Here is an 18,134-nt window from a genome sequence, read left to right on the forward strand (position 1 = left end):
AATAGGGAAGACACCTGCCTTTTGCATCCTAAAAAGGAAAAGTATGCTACAAAACTGAAGCCCCTGTATGTCTTCCATACCTAAGAAATAGCTCCTTTTATGTGTATATATGCATAAAAACTTTAATTAATTATTTATTTCCAGATTCTCAACTAGGTGAGTGTATTCCAAACTTTCTCTCCTCTTTTTAATGAGAATCCATGCACATCATGTTACTGTTTTTGATGAAATGAAATGGATCTTACTCCTCAAGGGTTTCGGCAGAAAAAGCAGCAAATTACTGCTATAGAGACTCAGGTACAACAAAACGTTGGTTCCTATGGTCTGTTTTTATCACAAGCAAAAGTCCAAAGCTGATTGTAAAAATTAGAGAATTCCAGATTATTTGAAAAAATGTTATTTTATTTGTACAGTTAAAAAGTTGTTATACATAGAAACTTATAATACAGTTCTGTAAAGCTGAAAGAACTGTCAGGGAAAAGGGAGGGTGTTACTTTTTTTGATTGATCATTAAGGAAGTTAGAGGAATAAAAACACAGTAAAAGTTTAAAACATTAAGGAACATTTTTCAGGTATAAATTTTATAAATACAAAACAAATTCACAAATTACTCTCAATACTAAATAAATATCTAGTTAATAAACTTGGACTTAATACCTGCAGCCAGCACTGGTACAGCACTTCAAGGATATAAGATTGGATTCATTCATGTGTAGTGTTGAAAGAATGTACTCAAACAATTAATTAAGACATAAACACCTTTTCTAAACTGTGCTATAGCGGAAGACTCATCCATGTAGATAACTCTCCCTTAATACCACCACTTTTTAAAAAAATCATCAATAACAAAATAAATCGTGGGTGAAAAAATATTTTCCAAGATCTCTGGACACATGAATGATCTCAAAAATGTACAAAAACCTCTGTAAACCAGTACTGTATCCAATACATCTATCAAACTTATTAGATACTGAACAAAACTGTAGCAAAGGACATCTTTCCTACATTCTCCTGAGTGCTTAATATTAAAATTGAGAATATAGTGCAGGCCACACTTTCATGTGGTCAATCAATTGTTATTGCTTTATACAGCATGATTTAATGTTCCATTTTCATGAACAATTTGTTTTTCTTCAAATATATCCTTTAGAAGGACAAAGTTAGATTCGTGACTTTTTCGCAGCCGGTGGTGTGCTAACTTGGTCCACATTACTGGGTGTGACGTGGAGTCCAAGCTTTTGAGCCTGAATATGAAAAAATGCTTGAAGCCTAGTTCCAGCTTTTGCTTCACTTGTGTTACGAGGGTTGTATTCAAAGCAGTTCGAAAACATTAACTCAATATCATCAATAAACTCAGCTAGAAAGGGAAAGAGACAAAAAGATTAGAATGAAAGTACATAAATTATAATAAATATAATTCTTGTATCATATCTGGAAATTTTATTAAGAAAATGGAAGCCCACTTTTTTCTTTAGAAAGAGAAGACTCTGGCTAGGCATGGTGGCTCACATCTGTAATCTCAGCACTTGGGAGGCTGAGGCAGGAGGATCACTTGAGCTCAGGAGTTCGAGACCATCCTGGGCAATATATCAAAACCCCATCTCTACAAAAAATACAAAAATTAGCCACTTGCGGTGGTTCAAGCCTGTAATCCCAGCACTTTGGGAGGCCGAGGCAGACAGATCACCTGAGGTCAGGAGTTCGACACCAGCCTGGGCAACATGGTGAAACCCCATCTCTACTAAAAATACAAAAATAGCGGGGTGTGGTGGCGGGCATCTGTAATCCCAGCTACTTGGGAGGCTGAGGCAGGAGAATCACTTGAACCCAGGAGGCAGAGGTTGCAGTGAGCCGAGATCGCACCACTGCACTCCAGCCTGGGCCACAGAGCAAGACTCCATCATCTCAAAAAAAAAAAAAAAAATTAGGCATGGTGGCCTGCACCTGTGGTCCCAGCTACTTGGGAGGCTGAGGTGGGAGGACAGCTTGAGCCTGTGAGGTCAAGGCTGCAGTGAACCAAAATTTTGCCTCTGCACTCCAGCCTGGGCAACAGAGTGAGACGTATCTCAAAAAAAAAAAAGAAAAAGAAGAAAGAAAAAAGATTCTGAAACAAGGTAGCAGAACTGAGGCTTAAAACTGTTTAACTGTAAATACTTTAAAATTGTTTTATTGAAACTATCCAATTATGTGATCATATACATTATGGGATTATAAAGAACTTCTTTGAGTAAGATCAGATCTATAAAGTATCTTTAACTTACTTGATCCTAATCCATCTTTCATCCCCACATACACTAATAAGTACTTGTGGAACCTCATGGAATGCCATCTACACAACTACATCAACACACATCCTTTTAGTAACAGAAAAACAGCCTCTACCTCTTTAAACAAAAATAAATATCAAAGATGCTATAACAAAATGCCTTAGAAAAATAAATATCAAAGAAAAACATAAATTACTTACATGCTAATTTATATTCACACTTATTCACTTTTTCACGAATTATATTTAAGGCAATGGGCTTTTTGATGATGTCATAGTAGTCTGGGACCTGTAAAATAATTCAAATATCTCTGTCCACACAGAAAACTTAACTGGAAAGAAGTGTTCAAATAACTAAAAGTTTTGCACTAAAAAGCAACTCAATATGCAATTGCAATATGGTCTTGCTCATGACTCTCTCCTCTCTATATAGATATATATATGTCTATATAGATGTGTCTATATAGATATATATCTATATAAATATCGTGCTCTCTCTATATATACACACCATTGTCAGTTGTGACCAGAAGAAAAAAATTCTTCAATGAGCATTATTGCATTTGTAATAATGAATAAAATGTATGTAACAAAGTGTAATTTAGGACAAAAGTTACCCAGGCAAAATGAGTCAAACAAGTCAAACTAAGATTTAATTTTTTTATGCTATTCAATATTAATTAATCCTTCTCATTCTTGCTCTAGAAGTCTCAAAGTAGAATTCTGATGATGTCACTTCTTCATTCAGAAACCTTTACCTCACACTGGTGAGTGAGACCCTTTATAATACAGTTGTGTGTCTGAGACTTTCTAACCCAACCTCATTCAAACCATCCACCATTCACCATATTCTCATTTCTGGGTGTCTACCGTATAGCATATTCCTTTCTCCCTGAAACATCCTTACTGCATTTCTTAGTGTTGAAATTCTATCCTTCTTCAATGACCAGTTCCAAATAGTTCTCCTTAAAAAGCATTCTAATTATTATTTTGTCCCTCTGAAATGCTCAAATCAATCTCTGTCTACTCTACTTCTGTAATACCATGATAACTTCTATTACAGTACCATAACTCTGTTCTATCTTTGCTATATAAGAGATCACATTCTGCCATATATATATATAACCTAACTACAACACCATCTCATATCCTTCAGTTTGATTAGGCCATCACTGTTACCTAATACCTATCTTTTTTTTTTTTTCCTTTTCCTTTGGAGACAGGGTCTTGCTCTGTCACCCAGGCTGGAGTGTAGTGGTGTTATCTCGGCTCATTGCAACCTCCACCTTCCAAGCTCAAGTGATCCTCCTGCCTCAGATTCCCAAGTAACTGAGACCAAAGTCATGCACCACCACACTCGGCTATTTTTTTTCTTTTTCTTTTTTTTTTTTTGTATTTTTTGTAGAGTCAAGGTTTGACCATGTTGGTTAGGCTGGTCTCAAACTCCTGGACTCAAGCGATCCACCTGCCTCAGCCTCCCAAACTGGTTTTTTTCTTTTTTTTTTTTTTGAGACAGAGTCTCACTCTGCCACCCAGGCTGGAGTGCAGTGGCACGATCTCGGCTGACTGCAAGCTCTGCCTCCCGGGTTCAAGTGATTGTCCTGCCTCAGCCTCCAGAGTAGCTGGGACTACAGGTGTGTGCCACCATGCCCGGCTAATTTTTTGTGTTTTTTTAGTAGAGACAGGGTTTCACCGTGTTAGCCAGGATGGCCTCAATCTCTTGACCTCGTGATCCGCCCACCTCGGCCTCCCAAAGTGCTGGGATCACAGGCATGAGCCACTGTGCCTGGCCCTAAACTGTTGAGATTACAGGCGTGACACACTGCACCCAGCCAGAATACCTATTTTTTTTTTTTTTTTTTTTGAGACAGAGTCTTGCCCAGGCTGGGGTGCAATTGCGTGATCTCGACTCACTACAACTTCCGCCTCCTGGGTTCAAGCGATTCTCCTGCCTCAGCCTTCCGAGTAGCTGGGATTACAGGCATGCACCACCATGCTCAGCTAATTTTTGCATTTTTAGTAGAGATGGGGTTTTGCCATGTTGGCAAGGCTGGTCTTGAACTCCTGATCTTAGGTGATCCACCGCCTTGGCCTCCCAAAGTGTTGGGATTACAGGTGTGAGCCACTACGCCTGGCCCAGAATAACTTTTATATCAGTGTTTCTCAAAATGTGCTCTCTGGGCCAGGACCATCAGCATCATCTGGGGACTTGTCAGAAATCCAAGAGTTAGACATCATTCCAGACCTAATGAATCAAACACTCTGGGGTTCAGGAATCAATGTTTTAGCAAGTCCTCCAAATGATTCTGAGGCATGCGGTAGTTTGAGAACCACTGCTTTACATAAGAAAAATATGATTAATGGTACTCAATTAACTCTATTCATATTCATTACATAGAACAAAAACATTGAGGTCATTGTAACACACCATCATTATTTATAAAGAATCAGTCATGGCTGGGCACGGTGGCTCATGCCTGTAATCCCAGCACTTTGGGAGGCCAAGACACATGGATCACCTGAGGTTAGGAGTCTGAGACCAGCCTGGCCAACATGGTGAAACCCTGTCTCTACTAAAAATACAAAAATTAGCCAGGTATGGTGGCAGGTGCCTGTAATTCCGGCTACTCGGGAGGCTGAGGCAGGAGAATCACTTGAACCCAGAAGGTGGAGGTTGTAGTGAGCTGAGATCGCACCATTGTACTCCAGCCTGGACGACAAGAGCAAGACTCCATCTCAAAAAAAAAAAAAAAAGGCTGGGTGCAGTGGCCCGTGCCTGTAATCTCAGCATTTTGGGAGGCCAAGGTGGGCAGATCACCTGAGGTCAGGAGTTCGAGAACAGCCTGGCCAACATGGTGAAACCCCGTCGCTAATAAAAATACAAAAATTAGCCAGGTGTGGTGGCAGGCCCCTGTAATCCCAGCTACTTGGGAGGCTGAGGCAGGAGAATTGCTTGAACCCGGGAGGTGGAGGTTGCGGTGAGCCAAGATCACGCCACTGCACTCCAGCCGGGGGACAAAAGCAAGACTTCGTCTCAAAACAAAAACAAAAACAACAAAAAAAGAATCAGTCACAAAATCAGAAGGGACTGAGCTGTCTAACTCTATTGTTTTCTTTTTTTTTTTTTTTGAGATGGAGTTTCACTCTTGTTGCCCAGGCTGGAGTGTGGACTGCAATGGCGCGATCTCGGCTCACTGCAACTTCTGCCTCCCGGGTTAAAGTCATTCTCCTGCCTCAGCCTCCCGAGTAGCGGGGACTACAGGCGCCTGCCACCACGCCCGGCTAATTTTTTTGTATTTTTAGTAGAGACGGGGTTTCACTGTGTTAGCCAGGATGGTCTCGATCTCCTGACCTCGTGATCCGCCCGCCTCGGCCTCCCAAAGTGCTGGGATTACAGGTGTGAGCCACAGCGCCCAGCCAACCCTATTGTTTTGAACATAGGAACTGATGTTCAAGACCAGCCTGGCAATGAAGTGAGACCCTGTCTCAAAAAAAAAAAAAAAAAAAAAAAAATAGCTGGACCTGGTGGCATGTGCCTGTAGTACCAACTACTCAAGTGGCTAAGTTGGAGGATCACTTGAGCTCAGGAGGTTGAGGCTGCAGCGAACCAAAATATGCCACTGCACTCCGGCCTGGGCGACAGAAACCCTGTCTCTAAAAATACTAAGAAGAAGACATGGCCAGGTGCGGTGGCTCACACCTGGAATCCCACCACTTTGGGGGGCCGAGGTGGGCAGATCACAAGGTCAGGAGATTGAGACCAGCCTGACCAACATGTTGAAACCCCGTCTCTACTAAAAATAGAAATATTAGCCGGGTGTGGTGGTGTGTGCCTGTAATCCCAGTTACTCAGGAAGCTGAGGCAGGAGAATCGCTTGAACCTGGGAGGCAGAGCTTGCAGTGAGCCGAGATCGCGCCACTGCACTCCAGCCTGGGCGACAGAATGAGACTGTCTCAGGAAACAACAACAACAACAAAAAAAACTAGACAGTGAGTAACAGGTGTTTTGACTACTTCAAAGTTATCACGTGGACTAAATCAGATAATATACATGAATACATTTTATCAAGTCTAGTAATTACCTGGATTTTAGAAACAAGTTTCAAAAAAGGCCAGCTGTCATCATGTCGTACCAATTCTACAACAAGTTGTTCAAAAGCAGACAATTCATGAACTCCTCCCTGTCGGCCAGAACTCCTTCGACCCAGTGTCACAGGCGATGGCTCTGAGTAAATAATTACAACATTTTAGGTGATAACAAAGCAAAATATTGGTTCACTACATGCCAAACTGGATATATAAATACCAAATTCCAACAGAAAATAGACACTCCGTACACTGAGATGTTAACTATTTTCTGGGAGATATGAAAATTCGACCAAAATAGGACCAAATAGTCATTATTTCCTTTTTGATCTTAAAAATGTCCAATTGCATTAAACATTCATTGGGAACAGATTTTCAGAGTGTAATGCAAAAGAAAAATCTAGAACACAAAAGTTTTTGGATTATTTTTACTCAATTTTATTAAAAATACTTTACAGCTACAGTTTTTTTTGTTTTGTTTTGTTTTGTTTGAGATGGAGTCTCGCTCTGTCGCCCAGGCTGGAGTGCAGTGTCGCGATCTTGGCTCACTGAAAGCTCCGCCTCCTGGGTTCACGCCATTCTCCTGTCTCAGCCTCCCGAGTAGCTGGAACTATAGGCACCCGCCACGGCGCCCGGCTAATTTTGTTTTGTATTTTTAGTAGAGACAGGGTTTCACTGTGTTAGCTAGGATGGTCTCGATCTCCTGACCTCGTGATCTCCTGACCTCGTGATCTGCCCGCCTCGGCCTCCCAAAATGCTGGGATTACAGGCGTAAGCCACCGCGCCCGGCCTTTTCAGCTACAGTTAACTGAAACTAAGCAATTCTCTAGTATTTCCTAAAGCATATCCTTCAGAAAGTAACCTCCTCAGATCTAGAAACTAGGCTTACATATAAATTACCTTGCATAATGGAAAAGCAATTCTCACTGGTAAAGTAAAAGATTATTCTTACAGATCTTAATTTTATTTATTTTATTTAATTTTTGAGACAGAGTCTTGCTTTGTCACCTAGGCTGGAGTGCAGTGGCATGATCTTGGCTCACTGCAACTTCTGCCTCCTGGGTTCAAGCAATTCTCCTGCCTCAGCCTCTCGAGTAGCTGGGATTAAAGGTGCCTGCTACCACACCCAGCTAATTTTTGTATTTTTAGTAGAGATGGGGTTTCACTGTGTTGGCCAGGCTGGTCTCCAACTCCTCACCTCAAGTGATCCACCCACCTGGGCCTCCCAAAGTGCTGGGATTACAGGTATGAGCCACTGCACTTGGCCACAGATCTTAATTTTAATATCTAGATAATGTTCGAAAAGCAAAATGCTTCCTCACAGACCTAAGAAAGGTATAGTATAATGAAATCTAAAGTATATGCATTGGTAGAAAGGGTAGTATAGTCCATATATGTATTCAGATGTATAAATTCTCTCCTTGCAGTGTAGGTCCACACATTTCCCCTTTTGTTTGTCCTTAGTACCAGGCTTAGCAATTTCACAAATCAATGAAAACAAAAAGTTTTTCTTCCTAGTTTTTTGAGTAAAAATGTTTCAAGTGTATTATTTCTCCAAACAGCTTGGAGAATTGGGGAAAAGCAAAACAGATAAGCGGATAGGAAAAGCTAAATTAGATCCTGACTGGTACAAAATTAGGATACTTCCCCTAAAAAACTTGACAATCTGGTGACTGCATAAACAGATTACGTGCCATTCTTTCACCAATGAATTCCTTAATCCTGCTGCATATCCGAATAATGCAATATAACATATCTAAAATTCTTTGAAGAACAGTGGCTTTTTTTTTTTTTTTTGAGAAACAGTGGCATTTTTTATGTTTAGCTTCATTTAAAAAACAACAACAAAAAAATAGGGCCAGGCCAGGTGTGGTGGCGCACACCTGTAATCCCAACATTTGGGAGGCCAAGGCAAGGCAGGCAGATAACTGAGCTCAGGAGCGCAAGACCAGCCTGGGCAACTTGGCAAGACCCCGTCTCTACAAAGAATACAAAAGTTAGTCAGCTTGGTGGTGCATTCCTGTAGTCGCAGCTGCTTGTGAGGCTGGGGCTGGAGGATTGCTTGAGCCCGGGAAGCAGAGGTTGCAGTGAGCTCAGATTGCGCCACTGCACAGCAGCCTGAGTGACTGGTATAATTAATAATAACAATAAAATTAAAAAATCAAAATTTTATTACCACTTACATTAAAACAAGGGAAAGGAAGAGATTATGAATTTCTTTATGAATAAAGAAATTAGTCTATGAATAATGATTACTATAAACAAAAATGAGAATTAAAAAGACAACTGAGGCCAGGCGCGGTGGCTCACGCCTATAATCCCAGTACTTTGGGATGCCGAGGTGGGTGGATCACCTGAAGTCAGGAGTTCAAGACCAGCCTGGCCAACATGGTGAAACCAGCCGTCTCTACTAAAAATACAAAAATTAGCCAGGTGTGATGGTGCATACCTGTAATCCTGCTACTCGGGAGGCTGAGGCAGGAGAATCGCTTGAACCCAGGAGGCAGAGGCTGCAGTGAGCCAAGATTGCACCACTGCACTCCAGCCTGGCGACAGAGCTAGACTCTGTCAGTCAATCAAATAAAAAATAAAAAGACAGCTGGTCATCGCTTCCTAAAAATATTACTGCTTCCAACTCTCCCTTTCCCCCAAATTCAGTATTTGAGATGGGAACCTTACCAAATAATCTGATGTAGCTTGTCTAGGTGATGCTGAGTATTTGCGTTTTGAGGGAGGAAAAGGTGGGAGAGAGTGAAATGTGTTATAATGTAGTATCCTGACACTGTTCAAATATTGGCCAAATATCTCCATTAAAAACAGAACGTCATTTGTAAGTTTATTACCCTGCTTCACTAGTAGAAATACTAGTAATATAATTTATTCATTAAATAGTTGCCCCTTCAATGACTATTATGCTTCAGGTCAGATTGTTCCCTAATAACTTTGTGTATCTTAGTGACAGACTTTAAAAAATGATCCAAAGTATCTCAACATTCAATATTTCCAAATTATTCAATTTTCCTAGGGAAGGAAGAGTTTAGATTTCTTCATACCTGGAGATTGTCTTTTTCTGCATCTTCTTTTGGATTCACTCTCTTGGAGAGAAAGTTTTGAAGCAATATTTACAGATCTTGACTGTTCACTTGACTTTGTGGCAATGACTCTGAAGTTAGGGAAGTTGGGACTATTTTCTGGTGTATTATTAGCACTTTTCCTGCCTCTGCGTTTTCTACGAGGACTAAGCAATTCCACAAATACATCTGCTTGCAGTGGGCCATGACTGTGGCGAGTAGAACGACTGGCAATTCTTAAAGATTTTGTTTCTGTAGGAGGAGCAGAGTTTATCTTTCTTAGGCTTCTACCAGTTTTAGAAGAAACAGTTGTTTTGGGTGTGCTCTGCTGACTCCTTGAAGGGTATCTTCCAGGTTCTTGTTGTTGGCCACGACTTGAGAAAGAAGAGCTAAGTTTCCCTCTTGTTTTAACTGGCAATCTAACTTGTGGTCTTCCTCGTTTGGGTAGGCTATAAATATTGTTAGAAAACACAATTATTGTACAGAGCAATGATGAACATATGATTAGCTCTATTCTCCTTGTTGTATTTAGCCAATGAGTTTATATAAATTTTCTATATAACTGAGACTTATCCTAGACTCAATTCCTTAAAGAGTCAATAAGTTTTAAGTTCTCAAGGGAATCTAAAATGTGCTTTCATGTATTTCTTTGAAATGCAAAGAGAATTATCTGCAAAGAGAATATTTTATGTTTTCTTTTCTTTTCTTTTTTTTTTTTGAGACAGAGTATCACTGTCACCCAGGCTGGAGTGCAGTAGTACGATCACGGCTCACTGCAGCCTGACCTCCCTGTGATCAGGTGCTCCTCCCATCTCAGACTCCTGAGTAGCTAGGTGTGTACCACCATGCCTGGCTAATTTTTGTAGTTTTTTGTAGAGATGGGGTTTTGCTATGTTGCCCAGGCTGGTCTCAAACTCCTGGACTCAGGCGATCTGCCTGCCTCGGCCTCCCAAAGTGCCGGGATTACAGGCGTAAGCCACCGTGCCCAGTCCATATCTTCTTGGTAACTTCAGGACATCATTATGAAAATTAAGTCCTAAATTCTGATAAATTGTAATAAAATGCTCAGGAGAACCAACAAATAGACTTAGTCAATCATGTTGGAAAACTTAAGAGTAATGAAGTAATCTTAAAATGAAATTCTTTTGTTTCCTTTTGCTACAGGAGACTACCACTTTTCATTATCATTGATACTGAGATAACCTACAGTTTTAGCCAGTGGCTGCCAATGAAGTGGGCCTTGAACCCGTGGTTCCTGAATACCACGCCAAGAACCTCTCTGTTGTCTTCTGATTCTGACTATAAAACTATATTTAATCTTTTAACTGTCCTTAATTAAAAGAATGCAACACCTCCATTAACTCATTATTCCTCTCCCCATATACCTGGACTTCCAGTTTATCCCATGTACTTGGAAGAACTTTCCACATTCTTTATCATCTTTATGCCTAACATAATACTGCCCTCACAAGCTACAGGGAAGATGGCTCTTCTAGCTGGTATTTCTTAAAACCTTGTTTAAAACAGATGGGGTGGCTCTATCTCAACTTCTCCAACTGTGGTCCTTTTGCACTTTTGACAGTTCTAGGTTGCCTTGCTTCATACTCATTTTCCTGCTTCCACAAGAATGGGGTTCAAATGTTTAAAAAAAAAAAAAAAGCCGGGGGGAGGGGGATGATAAGAACAAGGAGCACAATGACTTCCCTGATATGACTGGCTATGGTCAGGCCTGCTGACAGAAAACCCCCAGTAGATCTGTCTAGCTTATAGCTACCGGTTAGACATAGGCACACCTCATTTTATAGTGCTTTGTGCTTCACTGCATGCTACAATTATAATTTTTTTTTTAAACAAACTGAAGGTTTGTGGCAATTCTGCATCAAGCAAGTTTATTGGCATAATTTTTCCAACAGCATGAACTCATTTTTTATCTGTCAGATGATTGTTAGCATATTTTAGCAATACATTATTTTTAAATTAAGATATAGAAATGCACTTTTTTTTTAGACATAGTGCTACTGCATGCACACTTAGGAGACTACAGTGTAATGTAAACATAATTTTTATATGCCCTGGGAAACCAAAAAAATTTGTAACTTGCTTTATTGCTGTGGTCTGGAATTGAAATGGCAGTATCTTTGAGGTAAGCCTGTATATCTACCTTGTGGATATAAAATTCTAAATATCCCTTTATTTCGGCCCTCAACCGGAGGTTCAAGTAAGGGGAGATTGCCCCAGTGCTGCCACAGAAGGAATATCCAGGCTCCACACTCATTCGCTAGGCCCGAATGACACAGCATGCTAAGTTGCAGAATACTTAGTTATATGGTAGTATAGAAGCTGTTTCCAGGTGCTAATGTGGCAGAAGTATAAAAATACAGTGCATTTATCACTCTCTCTGAGATTCCCCAAATTATCAATACTCCCTTGGGAATATTTTTGAATGTTTATAATATATAAAAAGCAAGGGTACCTTCAGGCCACTATACGTTAGTTTCTTTTTTCTTTTTTTTTTGAGATGGAGTCTGGCTCTTGTCACCCAGACTGGAGTGCAATGGCGTGATCCGTTACCTCACTGCAACCTCCGCTCCCGGGTTCAAGCAGCTCTCCTACCTCAGCCTCCCGAGTAGCTGGGATTACAGGTGTCCACCAACACCTTGGCTAATTTTTCAATTTTTAGTAGAGACGGGGTTTCACCATGTTGGCCAGGCTGATCTCGAACTCCTGACCTCAGGTGATCCGCCTGCCTCAGCCTCCCAAAGTGCTGGGATTATAGGCATAAGCTACCGTGTCCGGCCTATATATTAGTTTTAAACTAAGTTACAGACCCTAACTATTCCATTTGTATTTGAATAGTGGAGAAATTGTCTAACTAAGACTTACTGACTCATTTTATTGCATGTTAGGACTTACCTGCCTTCTTCCTCTTCTTGAGAGTCATCTTCATCTTGTTCTACCTCATACTCTTCCTCCTCACTTTGACCTTCTTCTTCATCGCCATCAACTTCATCATCTTCACCTCCCATACTGTCTTCCACATCTTCATCACTTTCCAAGGATGGTCTCTGTCTAGAGGAGAGTCTTCTAGAACGTTGCTTTGGTCGACATTCTGGACAAAACCAGTCTCCTTCAGGCACAGTCTGAAAAAATCACATAAATGATCATTAATCATCTATTGCTCAAAATCTTAATGTCTCATTTCTAATCTGATAAGAAGAAAAAAATACCTTGAGCTTTGGTCGAACACAGTAGGTATGATGACCCCTATCACAGCCATCACAAAGAACCATGTTTTCAGCATCGCCTTTCTTTCGACATATCTTGCAACGCGCATTCAGTATAGATTTAGACCATATCACGCTACGATCCAAGGTGGATAGGTGAAGAAAAACTTGGGATAGACTAGCAGAAGAAAGGAGAGACTCTCTCCAACGGTCCAGAACTGTTTTATAAGAACGCCCACTGTCACTGGCATCTTAAATGAAAAGGGAAAGTGATTACAATTTTTTAGGCAAACCTAGTAATCTTCCTAGAAATAGTTTGTTGGTAGTTTAAATATAGGTTAGATTTTACATTTCTTTTCTTCTGATACTTAACAAAAAGACCATGCTGATATTAAAAACAAAAATCTCATGGAAAATATTTGCTGAGCCGCATCTCGTTTATGACATAAGGAATTACTTAAATTCATAAATCAAATGCTAAGGGATTTTAATAGCTAAAGAGGAAAATAATTCAGACAATGTGTTCTCAATCTAGTCTTTGTATCAAATCTTGAGCTAATTTTAAAAACTGGTTACATATGATTCCAAGTCTATACTATTCATTTGCATGAAGTATGTTACTTCCTCATCTCATATAAAAGATGGACTGTTCTCCAACTTAAATTATCTTCTAAGAAAAGTTTTAAAATTGTGGTAAGTAAAAACAATGTTAATACTACCAAAATGGATTTTTCAGCACTAATATTTATATAGAAACATTTGAAACCTTCTGTCACTTAACATCACCATTCTTTATCTTCTGGGCTAAAAAATTTAATCATCTGATTAAATGCTATCAATCAATAGTCATTTTATACTGATGTGTGATTTCCACTTCAATCTTTAATATTGTTACCACCTTAATTTTCCGAAAACATTATACTTAATTCTGCAAGGTATATAAGACTCCATACATAATCTGGTTCTATAATACCATTATTTCCTACTATTATTCTCAAATAAAACCTCTTGGGCAGTAGTATAACGGTTAAGAAAATGCAGGCTTTGGAGACAGTCTGCTCTGAGGTGAGTACTGGCTCCCCCATATGAACTTGGGCAAGTTAACCCATCTGTCTCTCAGTTTCCTCAACTGTAATACATGGAGAGTATCTGCCTCTAAGGGTTGCTGGAAACATTAAATGAGATAATACGCATAAGGCATTGAAGTATCTGTCAGAGTAAATGCTAATATTACTATCGTTATTAGTGCACTGTATAGCTCTCCCTATGTGCAGCACTTTAGAAGATAAGAAACTAGTCTATTCTATGGTCCCTATCTTCAAGGAATGTTTAGTACAGCTGGAAAAGTGAAGAAATACACAATGAGTTAAAACCATAAAGCAGAGACCTGTCAAGTACCAATGGACCTTGAGCTCCTGTTTGCCTGTCGGGCAGGGTGAGATTGACAGGACATGAAACCTAGGGCCCATCAGGGTGGTTAGTCCCTCTCTAAAAAGCTAGGACCCCAGAAAGCTACCCCTTCAAGTGTCAGAGTGGAAACAGGCGCTACATGAAAAAATGGAGAGCAAGAAAGTTGATTCACCTGGACTTCGGCGTTGGTTAGAAAGGGAAAATAATCTCCCTGAGGATCAAGCAAAGCCTTGAACAGGTTTAAAACCCAAAAAAACATAGGCTAAGATTTTAAAATAGTCTAGGATTGCTAGTGACCTCAAGTGAATGGCAGAAACAAGTACAAATCTTTGCAAATTCTCTCTGAAAAGATTTTCACAGATGAAATCTGAGGAATGAGAGTTAATCAAAACCACAAGGCACATGTGGAAACAAAACATTAAGTGAAAGCCAGCAGAATCAAACTCATAAAGACTTCAGATACTAGAATTAGAAACAGAATATAAAATAACTTTAATATGTTTTAAGAAGTTTAAAATATGAATAACCAGGCAGTTTGAAAAAGATCCAGTTAGAACTTTTCAAAATGATCGAGATTAAAAACAGAGGCAAAAACACAGTGGATGGGTCAAATGGCTCTTCTAAGCTGACATGTTAATGAAGTTGGGAAAATACAAAGCTATTACTTAGAATGCAGCATCAGTAATATTTTTCCATCTTTATCTATGTTGTTTTGTTTTAGGTGTGTCTTTTGTAGACAGTATATAAACCAGCTAGATTTTATGTTAATACAGTCTTTTCTTCTATTTGCTTCACTCTCCCTGTCAACTATCCAAAACTGTATCTAACGTCTAATTGGAGCCAGATGTGGTAGCTCACACCTGTAATCCCAGCACTTTGAGAGGCTGAGGGGAATGGATCACATGAGGCCAGGAGTTTGAGACCAGCTTGGCCAACACGGTGAAACCCCATCTCTACTAAAAATACAAAAACTAGCCAGCCGTGGTTGCAGGTGCCTGTAGTCCCAGCTACTTTGGAGGCCGAGGCAGGAGAATTGCTTGAACCCAGGAGGCAAAGGTTGCAGATTGTGCCACTGCACTCCAGCTTGGGTGACAAAAGCAAGACTCTGTCTCAAAATATATATATATATATAAAATAATTGGAGAGTAGAGTCCACTTAAATGCATTTGATTTATTTCTCCCCTGTCATTGTGAGCGTTTTACTTATCTTGGTTTTTAAAATATAAGCCTTCATGAAAAGTTCTGGCCTGAGCAGGGCCTCTAAGGAATGAGGTAGCACGAATAGCTAGTTCAAAGATCATGATCTTTCTGGGTAAATCAGAGAATATTCTCATTGGTAATGGCTGGCAAGGAATAAGGTTGCAGAGGTCAATGTGAAGGAATGGGAAGAAAGACAAATTATGAAGAACTTTTAGAATCTTGGAAATTAGTTTGAGTGATTTTTTAATGCAAAGGTTGGTGAAATGCTATGGGATTTGATTAACGGGGTGGTTTAAGAAAATTAAACCAGCAGTAGCTCAAGGCCCAATTCTTATTCTAGTCCATAATGAATGTGCCTATTTTTCTATTTTTGCATAGTACTGATATAAGGATAGAAAACAGTATATACAATTGATTCCATTTTTCTGTTGTTTCCTTATCTTAAACCTTGCTTTCCCCCCAGATTACACAACCGTAAAGGGCAGAAAATGTCTTGTTTATCTTTTATCTTCCATTATGCTAGCACAGATAAATTCCTCAATAAATTATTAAAAGGATCTTACTAATATAAAATACTGGCAGTCACATAATCAAATATTATAGTGGGAGACTTCATACTGTTCAATGGCCACTATACAGTAATCCATGTGACCAGGACAGGCTTCTCTAGGGGACAAAACATAAAAACTCTTGTCCTATGTCTCTCCAAGCTAGTAAAAGAAAAAAAATGCTGTGAATAAATACTTTATGTGAAACAGGTAAACATAAGTTCCATAGCCATTCATTCTTTTCACTAATAGCTAAGTATACAAAGATTCACCGGTGTCAACTTTCTATATGCCAATGTAGAAGAGTGATTAGCTGAGGTGTGAAATATAGAAAGGGAAATGCTAGGAAGATACTATTTTACGCTTACCCCCAAGTCCATTCCCTTCCAAAAAAATCAAATCCAAGGTTTTCCTTCAAAAGCTAAATATGCAAATCACTATTCAGCCATAGAGAAAGTAAAATCATTCTTTAAAAAGACAAAACATAAATTTCTTTAAAAAGTTAAAAATTTACCATCTCTCACACTAGATAGATCTTCCTCTCTCTTTTTCTTGTCCTTTTTTTTTCGATCTCCCTTTTGATCCTTATTAATTTCTGTTTTACCTAATTTCAAACTGATATAGTTAGTTGAAGATTTTTTTTTTCATAGCTTAAGGGTTTAACCATAAGTATGACTTTAAAAATAACAGAATTATCAATCTTAAAAAACATCCTCATGTATCTTACCTAAAACAAAACATGATTTTATCTTCCCCAAATGAAAAAAAGTCTACTTTTAGCAGTATGATTAATCTCTAGAATAAAAGGGACATATTAGAGAGGTAGAATGTAAGTAGAATTTTTATTTCGTACATGCTTCCTCAAGAAACTGAAATGACTTCTGAAGCTAAATTGGGAAAATGCCTACTATGATTAATTTGCTATCCTGAAATATTATCAGGTGAATGGAGAATTTTGATATATATTCCATCTCAAATATTCATAAAGTAAAACCTGCTTTTCTCTCCCCAATCACTGATATTCTTGATTACTTTATTTCAGATAGCCTATCTCCATCTCCTGCTGTCCTGTGCAAAACAGACCTTTCAAAGGCTTAAGTTATTCTAATAACTTTTTATGGAGCAGCAACAGTAGACACCCATATTATAAATGACCAACATTTGACTTCAACCAATATTTAACTTTGACACTACCAAAGTAACAAACTTTTCTTATTTCACTTATTTCTTAAGATCTTGAATTATAACTTTCTATCTTTTGGAATGAAATTAATGTTTGAAAACCACTGTATACAAACCAGCATAAGGAACAGTGTCTCTCATATAACCTACTAGACAAGTTGTAACAACTCTCAATGTTAACCTTTTTCTTTGTCTAAATATTTAATAAGTTGTGCAGATGAAAATACAGACATACTAAACAATTAATTTGATTTTCCCCCCTTCAACTTATAAAAAACTTTAATGAAAATTTCAGAAGTGGGAAAATAAGCAATATTGTGTCTTATCCTTTTACTCTTTTGGAATCACAGTGTTAGTAGTAACAGTATCTTACATTTATAAAACCTGCATGATTTGCAAATAATTTTAAATTGAAATTTTAATTTAGCTAATTGTGTATTAATATGTGGTTGTAATAAATACAGAGTGATCCCTTGTACACATAACTGGATTTGCACAAAGAAAATCCTAAGAAATACTGAAGACTGGGAAATAAAAGTGACATAGCAAATACCAACTCTGCTATCTTTGGGAGCTGTGATTATACATATTTTATTTCTTACAATTGCTACTTTCAATGTGGCCAGTGGGTTATTAAGCTTATGGTATGATTATCAATTTATAAAAGTGTGAATAGACTTAATGAGATACTGGCCACAGCTCTTCAATTTAAAAAGTTTACCAATATATTCACATTTCAAAACTGCTCTGATTGCACTATGAAAACTTTGTTCTAATAATGAGATATCAAAAAATTATTATTTTTGTTTTTTTTAAGACAGAGTTTCTCTCTTGTTGCCCAGGCTGGAGTGCAATGGTGCAGTCTCAGCTCACTGCAACCTCTGCCTCCCAGGTTCAAGCGATTCTCCTGCCTCAGCCTCCCAAGTAGCTGGGATTACAGGCATGCACCACCACACCCACCTAATTTTGTATTTTTAGTAGAGACGGGGTTTCACCATGTTGGTTAGGCTGGTCTCCAACTCCTGACCTCAGGTGATCCACCCGCCTCAGCCTCCCAAAGTGCTGGGATTACAGGCGTGAGCCACCACCCCCAGCTAAAACAATTATTTAAGGATTTTAGTCAATTCAAGTAGTTCTTTCAATAGGA

At 38.9% G+C, this 18,134-nt stretch overlaps 1 protein-coding gene across 7 annotated transcripts in view; it reads right to left on the bottom strand.

Annotated features, from left to right (window-relative positions):
- Positions 1-384: 384 nt before the first annotated feature.
- The window catches only part of BAZ1A (bromodomain adjacent to zinc finger domain 1A), a 223,060-nt gene continuing 205,310 nt past the window's right edge, over positions 385-18,134 (bottom strand). For 6 of the 7 annotated variants that reach the window (XM_034937427.4, XM_063596184.1, XM_063596183.1 and 3 more), the window contains 6 exons: positions 12,651-12,898; positions 12,337-12,563; positions 9,406-9,872; positions 6,349-6,491; positions 2,468-2,555; positions 385-1,357 (listed from right to left, as the gene is read on the bottom strand). In XM_034937427.4, the coding sequence (XP_034793318.1) occupies positions 1,161-1,357; positions 2,468-2,555; positions 6,349-6,491; positions 9,406-9,872; positions 12,337-12,563; positions 12,651-12,898 (1,370 nt within the window). In that variant the 3' untranslated portion in view covers positions 385-1,160. Of the gene's footprint in view, positions 1,358-2,467; positions 2,556-6,348; positions 6,492-9,405; positions 9,873-12,336; positions 12,564-12,650; positions 12,899-18,134 lie in introns of those variants that run through there. The other variant, XR_004666142.4, reaches the window with a different exon arrangement.

Source organism: Pan paniscus, chromosome 15 (assembly GCF_029289425.2).
Source record: "Pan paniscus chromosome 15, NHGRI_mPanPan1-v2.0_pri, whole genome shotgun sequence".
NCBI lineage: Eukaryota > Metazoa > Chordata > Mammalia > Primates > Hominidae > Pan > Pan paniscus.